This window comes from Pristiophorus japonicus, chromosome 6 (assembly GCF_044704955.1).
Source record: "Pristiophorus japonicus isolate sPriJap1 chromosome 6, sPriJap1.hap1, whole genome shotgun sequence".
Taxonomy (NCBI): Eukaryota; Metazoa; Chordata; class Chondrichthyes; family Pristiophoridae; genus Pristiophorus; species Pristiophorus japonicus.
Genome location: NC_091982.1, coordinates 224,982,049 through 224,998,861, shown reverse-complemented (window position 1 = coordinate 224,998,861; position 16,813 = coordinate 224,982,049). Strand labels below are relative to the sequence as shown.

General features: G+C 44.4%; 1 protein-coding gene across 3 annotated transcripts in view; it reads left to right on the top strand.

Moving 5' to 3' along the window:
- gk5 (glycerol kinase 5) overlaps positions 1 to 16,813 on the top strand; it is an 81,561-nt gene that overhangs the window by 58,256 nt on the left and 6,492 nt on the right. For all 3 annotated transcript variants that reach the window (XM_070883645.1, XM_070883646.1, XM_070883647.1), the window contains exon 12: positions 7,544 to 7,638. In XM_070883645.1, coding sequence (XP_070739746.1) covers positions 7,544 to 7,638 — 95 coding nt within the window. The remainder of the gene's footprint in view (positions 1 to 7,543; positions 7,639 to 16,813) is intronic.

The window sequence follows — 16,813 nt, the reverse complement described above, 5'->3', positions numbered from 1 at the left end:
TCTCTCATCCCTGGTAAACCCTCTCCTGTACCCATTCTAAGGCTTTTCCTGAAAATGTGGTGCCCAGAATTGTCCACAATACACCAGCCGAGGCCGAACCAGCGATTTATAAAGTTCTAGCATGCTATCTTTGCTTTTAAATTGCTCACTGGAATATAAAGATAAACCCCGGCTTCTATTCTCTATTGCTAACCTTTTTAAACCCGTCTCTCCAGTTTCCACCCTCACCTCCGACAATAAGTGTGATGCGCTCATGGACTTTTTGTCTCGAAGATTGAGACCATCCTTTCGGCCACCTCTACCTATTCCCTTCCTTCCCCGAGCCCACATCCTCTAAGGATCCCCCCCTGCTCTAGCCCTGACCTCGCATCTTTCTCCACTTTCTCTCCAATCTCCCCAACTGACCTCTCCAAGGTCATCCTGTCCATGAGACCCACTTCCTGCTCCCTTGACCCCATTCCCATCAAACTGCTGACCACCCAACTTCTTTTTCTGGCTCCCATGTTAGCCGACATTGTTAACGGTTCTCTCTCCTACCTAAGAACATAAGAATTAGGAACAGGAGTAGGCCATTTAACCCCCTCGAGCCTGCTCCGCCATTCAACAAGATCATGGCTGATCTGGCCGTAGACTCAGCTCCACTTACCCGCCCGCTCCCCGTAACCCTTAATTCCCTTATTGGTTAAAAATCTATCTATCTGTGATTTGAATATATTCAATGAGCTAGCCTCAACTGCTTCCTTGGGCAGAGAATTCCACAGATTCACAACCCTCTGGGAGAAGAAATTCCTTCACAACGCGGTTTTAAATTGACTTCCCCCCCCCCTTTTTTGAGGCTGTGCCCCCTAGTTCTAGTCTCCCCAACCAGTGGAAACAACCTCTCTGCCTCTATCTTGTCTATCCCTTTCATTATTTTAAATGTTTCTGTAAGATCACCCCTCATCCTTCTGAACTCCAACGAGTAAAGACCCAGTCTACTCAATTTATCATCATAAGGTATCTCCTTCATCTCCGGAATCAGCCTAGTGAATCGTCTCTGTACCCCCGCCAAAGCTAGTATATTCTTTCTTAAGAAAGGTGACCAAAACTGCACGCAGTACTCCAGGTGCGGCCTCACCAATACCCTATAAAGTTGCAGCAGGACCTCCCTGCTTTTGTACTCCATCCCTCTCGCAATGAAGACCAACATTCCATTCACCTTCCTGATTATCTGCTGCACCTGCAAACTAACTTTTTGGGATTCATGCACAAGGACCCCCAGGTCCCTCTGCACCGCAGCATGTTGTAATTTCTCCCCATTCAAATAATGTTCCCTTTTACTGTTTTTTTTTTCCCAAGGTGGATGACCTCACATTTTCCGACATTGTATTCCATCTGCCAAACCTTAGCCCATTCGCTTAACCTATCTAAATCTCTTTGCAGCCTCTCTGTGTCCTACACAACCCGCTTTCCCACTAATCTTTTTCATCTGCAAATTTTGTTACACTATACTCTCTCCCCTCTTCCAGGTCATCTATGTATATTGTAAACAGTTGTGGTCCCAGCACCGATCCCTGTGGCACACCACTTATCACTGATTTCCAACCCAAAAAGGACCCATTTATCCCGACTCTCTGCTTTCTGTTCGCCAGCCAATTCTCTATCCGTGCTAATACATTTCCTCTGACTCCGCGTACCTTTATCTTCTGCAGTAACCTTTTGTGTGGCACCTTATCAAATGCCTTTTGGAAATCTAAATACACCACATCCATCGGTACACCTCTATCCACCATGCTTGTTATATCCTCAAAGAATTCCAGTAAATTAGTTAAAACATGATTTCCCCTTCATGAATCCATGTTGCGTCTGCTTGATTGCACTATTCCTATCTAGATGTCCCGCTATTTCTTCCTTAATGATAGCTTCAAGCATATTCCCCACTACAGATGTTAAACTAACCGGCCTATAGTTACCTGCCTTTTGTCTGCCCCCTTTTTTAAACAGAGGCGTTACATTAGCTGCTTTCCAATCCGATGGTACCTCCCCAGAGTCCAGAAAATTTTGGTAGATTATAACGAATGCATCTGCTATAACTTCCGCCATCTCTTTTAATACCCTGGGATGCATTTCATCAGGACCAGGGGACTTGTCTACCTTCAATCCCATTAGCCTGTCCAGCACTACCTCCCTAGTGATAGTGATTGTTTCAAGGTCCTCCCTTCCCACATTCCCGTGACCAGCAATTTTTGGCATGGTTTTTGTGTCTTCCACTGTGAAGACCGAAGCAAAATAATTGTTTAAGGTCTCAGCCATTTCCACATTTCCCATTATTAAATTCCCCTTCTCATCTTCTAAGGGACCAACATTTACTTTAGTCACTCTTTTCCGTTTTATATATCGGTAAAAGCTTTTACTGTCTGTTTTTATGTTTTGCGCAAGTTTACTTTCGTAATCTATCTTTCCTTTCTTTATTGCTTTCTTAGTCATTCTTTGCTGTCGTTTAAAATTTTTCCAATCTTGTTTCCCACTAACCTTGGCCACCTTATAGGCATTGGTTTTTAATTTGATGCTCTCCTTTATTTCCTTGGTTATCCACTTCTCTTACCGCCCTTCTTTTTCACTGGAATATATTTTTGTTGAGCACTATGAAAGAGCTCCTTAAAAGTCCTCCACTGTTCCTCAATTGTGCCACCGTTTAGTCTGTGTTTCCAGTCTACTTTAGCCAACTCTGCCCTCATCCCACTGTAGTCCCCTTTGTTTAAGAATAGTATACTCGTTTGAGACACTACTTCCTCACCCTCAATCTGTATTACAAATTCAACCATACTGTGATCACTCATTCCGAGAGGATCTTTTACTAGGAGATCGTTTATTATTCCTGTCTCATTACACAGGACCAGATCTAAGATAGCTTGCTCTCTTGTAGGTTCTGTAAAATACTGTTCTGAGAAACAATCCCGTATGCATTCTATGAATTCCTCCTCAAGGCTACCCTGTGCGATTTGATTTGACCAATCAATATGTAGGTTAAAATCCCCCATGATTACTGCCATTCCTTTTTCACATGCCTCCATTATTCCCTTGATTATTGCCCGCCCCACCGTGAAGTTATTATTTGGGGGCCTATAAACTACGCCCACCAGTGACTTTTTCCCCTTACTATCTCTAATCTCCACCTACAATGATTCAACATTTTGTTCATTAGAGCCAATATCATCTCTCACAACTGCCCTGATTATCATCCTTTATTAACAGAGCTACCCCACCTCCTTTCCCTTCTTGTCTATCTTTCCGAATTGTCAGATACCCCTGTATGTTTAATTCCCAGTCTTGGCCGCCCTGCAACCACGTTTCTGTAATGGCCACCAAATCATACCCATTTGTAATGATTTGTGCCGTCAACTCATTTACTTTATTTCGAATGCTGCGTGTGTTTAGGTAGAGTGTTTTAATACTAGTTTTTCAACCATGATTTTTAGTTTTGACCCCTCCTGCAGCCCCTTTATATTCATACATATTGTCCCTTCCTATCACTTTGTGGTTTACACTTACCCCAGTGCTACTCTGCTCTGTTGCTCCTGCCTTTTGCATTCTTTCTTGGGGTTCTGTTCATCTGAGCTCTCACCCACTCTAACTAGCTCAGAGCCCTCTCCTGGGTTCCGAATACTCCTTGCACTGAGGCACCGAGCTTTCATGCTTGCCTTTTTATTACACTTTGATGCTTTAGAATTTTGGTGTATAGTGGCCCTTTTTGTTTTTTTGCCTTAGGGTTTCTCTGCCCTCCACTTTTACTCATCTCCTTTCTGTCTTTTGCTTTTGTCTCCATTTTGTTTCCCTCTGTCACCCTGCATTGGTTCCCATCCCCCTGCCATATTAGTTTAACTCCTCCCCAACAGCACTAGCAAACACTCCCCCTAGGACATTGGTTCCGGTCCTGCCCAGGTGCAGACCGTCCAGTTTGTACTGGTCCCACCTCCCCCAGAATCGGATCCAATGCCCCAGGAATTTTTGAATCCCTCCCTGCTGCACCACAGCTCAAGCCACGTATTCATCTGAGCTATCCTGCGATTCCAACTCTGACTAGCACGTGGCACTGGTAGCAATCCTGCGATTACTACTTTTGAGGTCCTACGTTTTAATTTAGCTCCGAGCTCCTTAAATTCGTCTCGTAAGACCTCATCCCTTTCTTTACCTATATCGTTGGCACCAATGTGTACCACGACAACTGGCTGTTCACCCTCCCTTTTCAGAATGTCCTGCACCCGCTCCGAGACATCCTTGACCCTTGCACCAGGGAGGCAACATGCCATCCTGGAGTCTCGGTTGCGGCCGCAGAAATGCCTATCTATTCCCCTTACAATTGAATCCCCTATCACTATCGCTCTCCCACTCTTTTTCCTGCCCTCCTGTGCAGCAGAGCCAACCACGGTGCCATGAACTTGGCTGCTGCTGCCCTCCCCTGATGAGTCATCCCCCTCAACAGTACTCAAAGCGGTGTATCTGTTTTGCAGGGGGATGACCGCAGGGGACCCCTGCACTACCTTCCTTGCACTGCTCTTCCTGCTGGTCTTTCATTCCCTAACTGGCTGTGGACCCTTCACCCACTAGCTACACGTGCTACTCACGTCATTCTCAGCATCGTGGATGCTCCAGAGTAAATCCACCCTCAGCTCCAATTCCGCAACGCGGACCGTCAGGAGCTGGAGGCGGATACACTACCCGCATACGTAGTCGTCAGGGACACCAGAGGCGTCCCTGATTTCCCACAAAGTACAGGAGGAGCATAACACTTGTCCGAGCTCGCCTGCCATGACTTAACCCTGAGATTAACTTCAGTTGGCAACAACAGTGCTAAAAGTTGCTCACTGATATAGAAGAGAAAAAAGAAAAACTACTTGCCAATCACTTACCCCCTTGGCTGTGACATCACCTTTATATTTCTTTCTACTTCTTTTTTGCCTTCTCCCTGTACTGCACAAGCTGGGCCTTTTGTAGGCCTCTCTGACTCACGGACTCCCGACTCAGCGACGCACCTCCTGACCTCGCGGCCTTTTGTGGGCCTCTCTGACTCACGGACTCCCGACTCAGCGACGCACCTCCCGACCTCGCGGCCTTTTGTAGGTCTCTCTGACTCACAGACTCCCGACTCCTCGGATACTGTCCCCCACTCCCTCAAATCTACTGTCCTCTCCCCTCTCAAAAAAAAATCCTTGACCCCTCCGTCCTTGCCCCATCTCCAGCTTCCCCTTTCCAAAGTCCTTGAACATGTTGTCGCTTCCCAAATCCTTGTCCATCTTTCCCACAATTTCATGTTTGAATTCCTCCAATCTGGTTTCTGTCTCTGCCACAATACTGAAATGGCTCTTATCAAAGTCACAAATGACATCCTTTGTGACTGACGAAGGTAAACTATCCCTCCTCGTCCTTGACCTGTCTGCAGCCTTTGACACAGTTGACCGTTCTAACCTTCTCCAATGCCTCTCCATCGCCGTTCAGCTGGGTGGGACTGCACTCACCTAGTTCCATTCTTATCTATCTAATTGTAGCCAGAGAATCTCCTGCAATGTCTTCTCTTCCCACACCTGCATCATTACCTCTGGTGTCCCCCAAGGATCTATCCTTGGCTCCTCCTATTTCTTATCTGCATGTTGCCCCTCGGCGACATCAACCAAAAACACAGCGTCAGTTTCCTCATGTACGCCGATGACACCCAGCTCTACTTCACCACCACTTCTCTCGACCTCTCCACCATCTCTAACTTGTCAGACTGCGTGTCTGACATCCAGTTCTGGATGAGCAGAAATTTCCTCCAATTGAGTATTGGGATGACCAAAAGCCATTGTTTTCGGTCCCCGCCACAAACTCTGTTCCCTAGCCACTGACTCCATCCCTCTCCCAACATCTGTCTGAGGCTGAACCAGACTGTTCGCAACCTTGGTGTCATATTTGGCCCTCAAATGGGCTTTCGACCACATATCCGCAGCATAATTAAGATCGCCTATTTCCACCTCCGTAACATCGCCTGTCTCCACCCTTGCCTCAGCTCATCCGCTGCTGAAGCCCTCATCCATATTTGTTACCTCTAGACTTGACACTTCCAATGCACTCCTGGCTGGCCTCCCACGTTCTACCCTACGTAAACTAGAGGTGATCCAAAACTCGGCTGCCCGTGTCCTAACTCGCACCAAGTCCCGCTCACCCATCACCCCTTTACTCACTGACCTACATTGGCTCCCAGTTAAGCAGTGTCTCGATTTTCAAAATTCTCATCCTTATTTTCAAATCCCTCCATGGCCTCACCCCTCTCTATCTCTGTCATCTCGTCCAGCCCCACAACCCCTCCCCCCGCGATGTCTATGCTCCTCTAATTCTACCCTCTTGAGCATCCCTGATTATAATCGCTCAACCATTGGTGGCCGTGCCTTCTGTTGCCTGGGCCCAAGCTCTGGAATCCCCTGCCTAAACCTCTCTGCCTCTCTTTCCTCCTTCTTCAGGAAGCTCCTTAAAACCTACCTCTTTGACCAAGTTTTTAGTCACCTGCGCTAATTCTTTCTTGAGGCTCGGTGTCAAATTCTTTATCTCCTGTGAAGCGCCTTGGGACGTTTCACTACGTTAAGGTGCTATATAAATACAATTTGTTGTTAAATATTCCTCTATTTATAAACCCAAGTAATCCATATGCTTTTTAACTACCTTATCAACTTGCCCTGCCACCTTAAAGGATTTGTATATATGACACCAAGGTCTCTCTGCTCATCTACACTTTTCAAAATCGTGCCATTTATAGGATACTGTCTTTCCATATTAGTCCATCCAAAGTGTATCACTTCACACTTCTCCACATTGAACTCCATCGGGCGTGCTTCTGTCCATGCAGCAATAAAACCTTGAAATATAATTTCTAGGGCCTCTGCTATTTCTTCCCCCATTTTATTCAAGATCCTTGGATGCATCCAGTCTGGTGCAGCACTTTGTCTTCCTTTAGCTTAAGTAATTTATCTAATGCTCGCTCTCTTTTTTTTTTAAATCTCCTCTTGCTTGGAACCATTTTATCATTTACCTCCTCCCCAATATCTTCTCGGAACATTAGGAACAGACATAGACCATTCAGCCCCTCGAGCCTGCCATTCGATCAGATCATGGCTGATCGTATCGGACTGTTCAGCCATCAAAGAACTCACTTTGAGAGTGGAAGCAAGTCTTCCTCGATTGCGAGGGACTGCCTATGATGATGATGATGACGATGGCTGAACTGTACCTGAACTCTTACATGCCTTTGTTCCACATCTCTTGATACCCTTGCCTAACAAAAATCTCTGTGTCTCCGTTTTGAAAGTTCCAATTGTCCCAACATCCAGAGCCTGTTGTCCTTGTGCTATCTGAGTAAGACTATTACATTTTGATGTTTTGTTGTCAGACTTCTTTTCATTTTGTGACCAACAAAGGGAAGCATCATTTTCCAGTCACTCAGGACTGGGTTCTAGGTGGGATGAAATGGCAATGTTTTGAACCTACTGTACCACACAGTACACCCTCCTTTGATTAGGCCTTCATGTCTTTCCAGGTTTATTCTCTGATGTTGCTGAAACTGAAAAGATGGTGGAGGAAGTGGAAAATTCAGATGGCGTATTCTTTGTCCCATCATTCAGTGGATTACAGGTAAACCTGCACAACAGATAAGTTGTACCTTCTTTGCTGCAACAATTCCTAAATACTTGTGATTAATTCAATTAAATACAATTAACATCTTGTATTAGAATTTTCTTTTGGGTAAGTATGGCACTTTTAATTTAAAAATTGAAGTAATGGCCGATTTCAGAAGGGTAATCATCTTTACGCTGCATCTCACACTAGCAATGAAAATACCATTTTTAGCTCTTTAGCTTTGTTCCCTCAAAATTGCATTGCAATTCAGTGGAACAACAGGCCTTACTGCAAACCCAAACTGAGCCCAGGAACATTATGTTGTAGCACCTCTCCCTGAAACAGTGCAAAGATGGTTGCCTTGACTAAGAGCTCAGTCATTGTCTGCTGAATTAAAAAACTTCCCTACCTAAACATTTGAACTGGAGCACTGATCAGAGCAAAGAGCACGTGCCTCAAACTATGGCTATACTTAAATGGTTCAAATGGCTACAACTATGTAGATATGTTTAACTGTATTCCTGGGGCTGTGCCACCTGACAACAGAAATGCTTTCCCTGACTTGGAGTCATTCTGTCATTTTTACAGACAGGAATTCCTGCTATTCAGCATTAGAGGAACACTTGCTTGGGAAGCTTAGAATTGTTCTAGTGACCTCCATAATGGCAATTTATTTCTCATCCCTTTTACAGTTTGCCTTACTTGAATTTAAAGCCTTGTCACACTCACTTCTCCCTCTCAGTCCTAATATCAAATTCAATCATATAATGGTCATTATTTGGAAGGTCTTCCATTGCTTTTAGATTGTTAACTAATTCTGGATCATTGCTCATCGCCAGGTCTGCTATGGCCTATTTTTCTAGAGAACTGTCCCGAATACTTTCTAGAAATTCATTGCCTTTCCTGCTTCTCCCAATCTCCCATTATAACATGACTTCTGTTTTATGCTTCCCTGATCTGTGTTTATACACCCCCGCTCCACACTACTTCGCTACTGCCTGGAAATTTGTCGCTCTTCCATGTTAGTTCTATCCGTAATATTTCCACTGCCTGAGCCCTTCCTGAAAAAGCCACCTTTCTGTTGCTGTAGTTGTGCATTTTTATCCATATTGCTAATCCCTCTCCTTTCATAATTTTCCTGTCCTTTCTAAAGATTCTATAGCCTGAAATATTTAGATCTTGGTGATGCCCAGCTTGTAGAGAAGTTTATCTAATGGCTACTACATCTTAAGCTGAATTTGTGCTTCTATCATCTGCTTCAGTTCCTGTGCTATGTGCATTTGTGTACAAACTTTTTTCACCACTCCTGCAAGTCATTGTTACTTTAGAGATCCACCTGCCATATTCAATTTTAATAGTGAGGAAAGAAGGGCCCAGTATATAATGCACATCTTCCATCTCCTATCAAATGTGAAGTCATGCACTTTGGCAGAAAAAAATCAAAAAGGAAGTTATTATTTAAATGGAGAAAGATTGCAAAGTGCTGCAGTACAGCGGGACCTTGGGGTACTTGTGCATGAAACACAAAAGGTTAGTATGCAGGTTCAGCAAATGATCAGTTGTACAGGGTATTGGTGAGGACACACCTGGAATACTGCGTGCAGTTTTGGTTTCCATATTTACAAAAGGATATACTTGCTTTGGAGGCAGTTCAGAGAAGGTTCACAAGGTTGATTCCGGGGATGAGGGGGTTGACTTATGAGGAAAGGTTGAGTAGCTTGGGCCTCTACTCATTGGAATTCAGAAGAATGAGAGATGATCTTATCAAAACATATAAGATTATGAGAGGGCTTAACAAGCTGGATGCAGAGAGGATGTTTCCACTGATGGGGAGACTAGAACTAGGAGGCATAATCTTAGAATAAGGGGACCGCCAATTTAAAACTGAGATGAGGAGAAATTTCTTCTGAGGTTTGTGGATCTGTGGAATTCGCTGCCTCAGAGAGCTGTGGAAGCCGAGACATTGAATAAATTTAAGACAGAAATAGAAAGTTTCTTAAACAATAAGGGCATATGGAGAGCGGGCAGGGAAGTGGAGTTGAGTCCATGATCGGATCAGCCATGATCGTATTGAATGGTGGAGCAGGCACGAGGGGCCGTATGGCCTACTCCTCCTATTTCTTATGTTCTTATGTAAAATGTTTGAGGATCATATTCTCGGAAGGTGGTATTTCCCCAACTCTCTGCCACTGCTATACGAAAGTTGACTGGTCGGAATACTGCAAAAGTGGACAAGGCTAACTGGCATGATTTTTGCCTTCCTCAAGCCTTGGCCTCCTTTGTTTGATTAGCATAGCCAAGACTAGATAATAACATGAGTGAACCCATGTTCTAATGCACTGCAATGCAGTACATTGATGCACCAGCACGCTGTCTGCCCTGCACTGCTTTCATTTAAAACTGCAATAGTTTCAACTTGATTAGTGCAATGTAATTAACAATGGCATCCAATGTTTGTAGTAATTTTCTCTCTATTCTGGGAGTTATTTGAAAAAACTGTGGAAGTTCTAGTATTTTTATTACTGTGTAGGATATTGACATTCATCATAGACAGTCCCTCGGAATCGAGGAAGACTTGCTTCCACTCCTGAAGTGAGTTCTTTGGTGGCTGAACAGTCCAATACGAGAGGCACAGACTCTGTTTCCTGGGCAACTATGGCGGTCCGGCGTTCCGGCCTGTCGCTGTTGGAGTTGTCCATGAGGGTCCTGACGTTCCAGCTCCCGAACTTCATGTTAACAGAGTGAAAGATGCCTGTGCGGGAGTTCTTTTAACGTGGGGTGGCCGTTGCACACGGGCTCAGCTGAGCAAGGTCTTGATCCAGTGGCAAGGGGGTCCAAGATGACTGGAGACCAGGCACTGCTATATGGGCCTAGTTGCCTACGGCGAGATGTTGGCCGCAGGCTGGGCGCTGGGTAGTGCCTTTGGTGGTAGTGGTCCGAGGCCTGGTTGGGGACAGGCATTGATCACGATGGTAAACATAAGTCCAGTTCCTTCAACTTACACTAAATGGTCGCTACTCCACTAATAATCTGTACAATAGGCTGGCATGGTGACACAGCACTTTGGAGATCTAATGCCCTGTTGTATAAAGTGGTAGGATGCTTGCAAACCTCTGCATAGTGGGTTCTTGTTCTCAGCTGTTCGCTCCTGGGAATGTACAGATTGTGAATTTCTTCATGTGGGGGAAAAGGAAGCTGAGGGAAATGTCAAAGCTTCCCCGTCTGTATGGCAATCGGTATTTACAACGTCATGGGAATACCGTCACCTCCACGTTCCCCTCTCTTACACCATGTGACTTGGGCATTCCTTCGTCCTCATTGGGTCAAAGTCCTGGAATTCCCCACCATTGTAGGAGCGCCATCACCAGACAGACTGCAGTGGTTCAAATAGAAGGCCCACTTTCTCAGATCAACTGGGGGTGGGTAATAAATGTGGCCTTGTTGGTGTTACCAGCATTGAGAGAACACATAATGAGCATTTATGAGGAATTAAATTTAGTTACAGTGGTTTAGGTGACTCTTAAAATAAGCCCAGTGAGGGCTTTTGTTTTAAACTTTTTGGGGCCGAAATTCACCGCCCCCAAAGGGACAGAGTTTGGGCGGTCGACCGAAAAAATCGATGGGCTGCCACGGTCGGATGATTTTCCCTCCCCGAGCCATATTCGAGCGGTGTGCACTTCCGCCGGAAGCGGAAGCGGTGAAGCCGCTGTAAAAGAGACATTCCAGCGGTGAGCTCGGCAGCGTGCGGGCCGCTGGGAAGTGGCAAGGGCAGGGATTCTCAGCTGCAAAAAGGTAAGCCTTTCCCAGCACTGTCCCCGCGAGGTATTCGAGTCGGTGCTCGAACGGGACACTGCTGGAGTGTTGCCGCGATCGGGGCCCTTTGGTAGGGAAATAGTTTCATTAATTTTAGTATTTTTATTTAAGATTAAAGCATTCACTGTCGCTCATTGTGCCACCAGGTGCATCATCGAGCATTGCATAGGCATCCTTAAGCAAAGGTTCCGGTGCCTGCACCGCTCTGGTGGCACCTTGCAGTACTTTCCTCAATGGGTCTCCATCATTGTCATGGTCTGCTGCATGCTGCACAAACTGGCCATCATGAGGGCACAGCTGCTGGAGGTCGAGCGAGCAGCAGCACCTGAGGAGGAGGAGGCTCTCCGTCGCCCCAGAGCTGGGAGGTGTCGACCCATCGCCACCCTGGAAGGGCTGGGTACAGACTGGCCAGCACCCTCCTGGGAGGGTGTGTCCTCACATATATGGAGGTGCCCGACACCTCCCCTGCAATCTCCCTCCATGCATTATGTACTGGTGGTCTGCCAGGTCTCCCCACATCAGGAAACACTAATCTTCTTCTGTCCTCCACACCATCCGTCAGTGTCTCCAGCTCCATATCAGTGAACCTGTTGGCTCTCCTTGCACCTCTTACACCAGCCATCTTTCCAACCTCCTTCCCCCCTCAGGGCCTTGCTGAAAAGGCCAGGGAGCAGCTGGCTCATTAGAAACCCTTACCTGCATGCTGAATTTCTCCGTGGTGATAACGCTCAAATTGAGACAGCCACACCACTGAAAAATCCACTTTGGAAGGGTTCATTAGCGCTGCAACCTATTTATTCACTTTTGGAGCTGAATATGCAGCCTCAAAAAATTTTTGCCACTAAAGGCTGCAAAAAGGTGGGGGGGTGCACCAGCTTTCTAGCGGTACTGAATTTCGGGCCCTTTGTCTCTTGTCCATTCATCTTGGGGAGGAAATGCCCTGTGAATTTGTAATGTCGTTTCTGCCACAGTGTGCTGATGCAAAGTGTTATCAGAAATACATTCATTCAGTGGTGTGGAAGAGTACTTTGTAATACTGAGTACAATACACAAAACCGTTTCTGAAGGGACTAAGAGATACTATGCCTCTACAAAAGTGTCACAAATGTATAGATATATAATCCCATCTCAATCTCATGACTTGTGACTCCAATTTATTGGTTTTGCATAAATGTATCCCATTAGAAATAAAACTTGAAGTCCTAACTTAGAAAAGGTACGAGAAAAGAAGAATAACTGATATGGTAATAATAGTGTTCAATTTCATTGAGGCATTTGGGAGCTGTGTAGCCCACATTAGTAGATCACTGGATGAGCAAATTGATTTTTTATGATTTCAGTGATGAATTTAAAATGGATTTTCCAGAAATGTAATATCCTTATATACGTGCAATCTATCAAATTTAAAAGAATCATTTTATCTCTATCAGCCTCCCCCAAACTCTCTCATCCTCTAGTTATGGCCTTTTTGTGCATTTGTGGCTGCCTTTTGCCCAACCATAAGCAGCCATGCCTTCAGCCCTCTGGACCCCACATTCTGGAATTCACTCCCTAAACCCTTGCTACTTCCCTGTCTTCTGTTAAGGCTCTCTTCAAAACGCACCTCTTTGGCCAAGCTTTTAGTCACCCCACCTAATATTTCCTGCTTTGTTTCAGTGTCCATTTTTCTCTGATTTACTCTTCTGTGAAGCCCTTTGGAATGCTTTTCTATGTTCAAATGTGCTATATAAATGTGTGTGCACTAATCTCCTCACTCTTCTATGTATATTCTGTTTAAATATTGCCAATATTTTTGCAAGCAAATTTCTTGCAGCTGATTTGCTAACGTACAAACTTTTCCAACAATCTTTACAACAAAAAAAGCCAGTCATTTTGAATGTAAACCACCAACAACACAAGTTACTTTACTCACAAAGTCTTCATCCTCTAATTTCAAAAATATCTTATTAATCACACAAAAAAAACCAAAAACTTTTCATCTACGGCTCTGAAGGACAACCTCGAGCAAACCATCTGAACTGCAGTCTAAAATTCACCAGCACATCGCACAACACTTGAATTCTCGCCACTGAACCCTTGTTTACTTACCAGTTAAGCTTTGTGATCCCAGCAAGATCAGCAGGAGAATACATTTTCCATTTCATGATGTAACTCTCCAACATCTTATAAAACGGCACATCCTTTGACTGGCCACAAGCAATGCTGTGGGAGAAGCCCTAGTCATATAACTGTGTCTGTGTGAGAGACCAGAGTCACACTTTGTTTTGTATCTAATATTTTTTTTAAGAATAAAAGCTGGTCATCAACATGGAGCCTCAAATTTACAAGTAGAAACATGGAAAATAGGTGCAGGAGTAGGCCATTCGGCCCTTCGAGCCTGCACCGCCATTCAATGAGTTCATGGCTGAACATGCAACTTCAATACCCCATTCCTGCTTTCTCGCCATACCCCTTGATCCCCCTAGTAGTAAGGACTACATCTAACTCCTTTTTGAATATATTTAGTGAATTGGCCTCAACAACTTTCTGTGGTAGAGAATTCCACAGGTTCATCACACTCTGGGGAAGTTTCTCCTCATCTCGGTCCTAAATGGCTTACCCCTTATCCTTATCCTGGTTCTGGACTTCCCCAACATTGGGAACATTCTTCCTGCATCTAACCTGTCTAAACCCGTCAGAATTTTAAACGTTTCTATGAGGTCCCCTCTCATTCTTCTGAACTCCAGTGAATACAAGCCCAATTGATTCAGTCTTTCTTGATATGTCAGTCCCGCCATCCCGGGCATCAGTCTGGTGAACCTTCGTTGCACTCCCTCTGTTGTAGGAGGTAGGCACCTTTAGAATATACCAGAATACTAGGCTCAATAGCAAGAATGTCCTTCCTCATGTTAGGAGACCAAAACTGCACACAATACTCCAGGTGTGGCCTCACCAATGCCCTGTATAACTGTAGCAACACCTCCCTGCCCCTGTACTCAAATCCCCTCGCTATGAAGGCCAACATACCATTTTCTTTCTTAACCGCCTGCTGTACCTGCATGCCAACCTTCAATGACTGATGTACCATGACACCCAGGTCTCGTTGCACCTCCCCTTTTCCTAATCTGTCGCCATTCACATAATAGTCTGTCTCTCTGTTTTTACCACCAAAGTGGATAACCTCACATTTATCCACATTATACTTCATGTGCCATGCATTTGCCCACTCACCTAACATATCCAAGTCGCTCTGCAGCCTCATAGCATCCTCCTCGCAGCTCACACTGCCACTTAACTTAGTGTCGTCTGCAAATTTGGAGATACCACATTTAATCCCCTCGTCTAAATCATTAATGTACAGTGTAAGCAGCTGGGGCCCCAGCACAGAACCTTGTGGTACCCCACTACTCACCGCCTGCCATTCTGAAAGGTACCCATTCACTCCTACTCTTTGCTTCCTGTCTGACAACCAGTTCTCAATCCATGACAGCACACTACCCCCAATCCCATGTGCTTTAACTTTGCACATTAATCTTCTGTGTGGGACCTTGTCGAAAGCCTTCTGAAAGTCCAAATATACCACATCAACTGGTTCTCCCTTGTCCACTCTACTGGAAACATCCTCAAAAAAATTCCAGAAGTAATTACAGTTATACTCTAACCTCAGCAGCTGCAGCTATCTGGCTTTGCCTATTAACAGCAGTGATCTTAAATTCATAACCAGCTTAATATCCAGGCCTCAAACTATCTGTAAGTAATGCCATGAGAGCTCTGCTAGTAAGTTACGAGAGAATTTTAACCCCTTGAGGGGCGAGTAACTCTACACCCTGCAAACTAGACATTTTATTTGTCTCTTCTCTTGTAATGGAATAGTTAGCACTTCTTCCTGGTAGCTAGGCTGAAACCTGGAACCCACTTCCAAGTAGAGGCTAGCAACTATTTAATTCTTCCCTCCCCCATCACTGCCACCGAGGGCTTCAATGTTTTTTGGTGAGGCGTGAGTCCGGGGTCGGAGGCCTATAAAAGGCCCAGAGAGTGGTGAACCTGTGGAATTCTCTACCACAGAAAGTTGTTGAGGCCAATTCACTAAATATATTCAAAAAAGAGTTGGATGTAGTCCTTACTACTAAGGGGATCAAGGGGTATGGTGAGAAAGCAGGAATGGGGTACTGAAGGTGCATGTTCAGCCATGAACTCATTGAATGGCGGTGCAGGCTAGAAGGGCCGAATGGCCTACTCCTGCACCTATTTTCTATGTTTTGCTCACTTTGGTAAATAGCCTGTTGACTCTCATGATGGAAATTTTTACATGAATAATGGTCACTTGGGCAAGGCAGTCAGGAGCAATTGGTGCACCATTAGTCAGCAACAATTCCACTCCTCCAGGAGGAGGGAAAGAGAGAAAAATGGTTGAACATTTTTTTTAATCCATAGGCCAAATGGTTTTATGTATTTCCTGTTTGTTGGAAGGATGATCCTCAACTGTTTTGCACACTTGCAATAATCCATTTAATGGCTAATGGCCTCTATTTTATATTTACCACACTAAATGGATTGGAAGTCATTGGGTGTTTCTGTTAATATTTGCCAATGAGTGCACCGTGCTCCAATGAATGGAAGGAAGACCACACTTTGTAAACAGCCTATAACATTTTATACAGCAGAATTACAACCTATAATGAGAGTTTAAGAATTAGGCTTGTCTTGCATCCAGTATCCAAATACTACTTCAGGTGGATGTATTCTAATAGTTTGCCCTATCTAAACTGTCATTAATAATGTTACAATTAATAATGATGATAAATGTTCAGCATCAAAGAATCACTTATTTACTAACTGGTATCTTCACATCAAAGAGCTAACATTTCTTTGCAATGGTGAATTTTAATCCTCAGTGGGATAATAAAATTAGTTAATATTTGACTTGTTTTTAAGCTACAGTTTTGAGTTGTGAAAGATGAGAATAAGAAAAGTCACAGAAGTTCTTTCCAGCGGCGGTGTATTTCAATGGCAGCCCTATGTTAAATGGTACAAACATTTTGTGGGTGTGCTACAGACCGTTTTGTTTCATTTCAGCAGTTCATCTGATGAGAAATTGAGATCAGTTTCATATGTTAACTGTAAGTGAGTTTATGTTTGTCAATTTCAAATTTAGGCAGAGTATTAAAATATTCAGAGCCACTTAGTGCTTTTAATTTTAACTCCTGATTTGGGGAACTTTTTTTTAAAGTCCATTTGATATTGATTGTGTGGAGTGCATCTAATTCCATAGGTTTGTCGGTTTCATTACAGTGCTAGCTTTGTTGCAAGTCCACTGGACCTCGTTTTCAATTTTGGGTTTTATTCCTCCTCTAACTTTCCCACTTTAGAAGTGAATCTTGCTGAGGACATTTCTAAA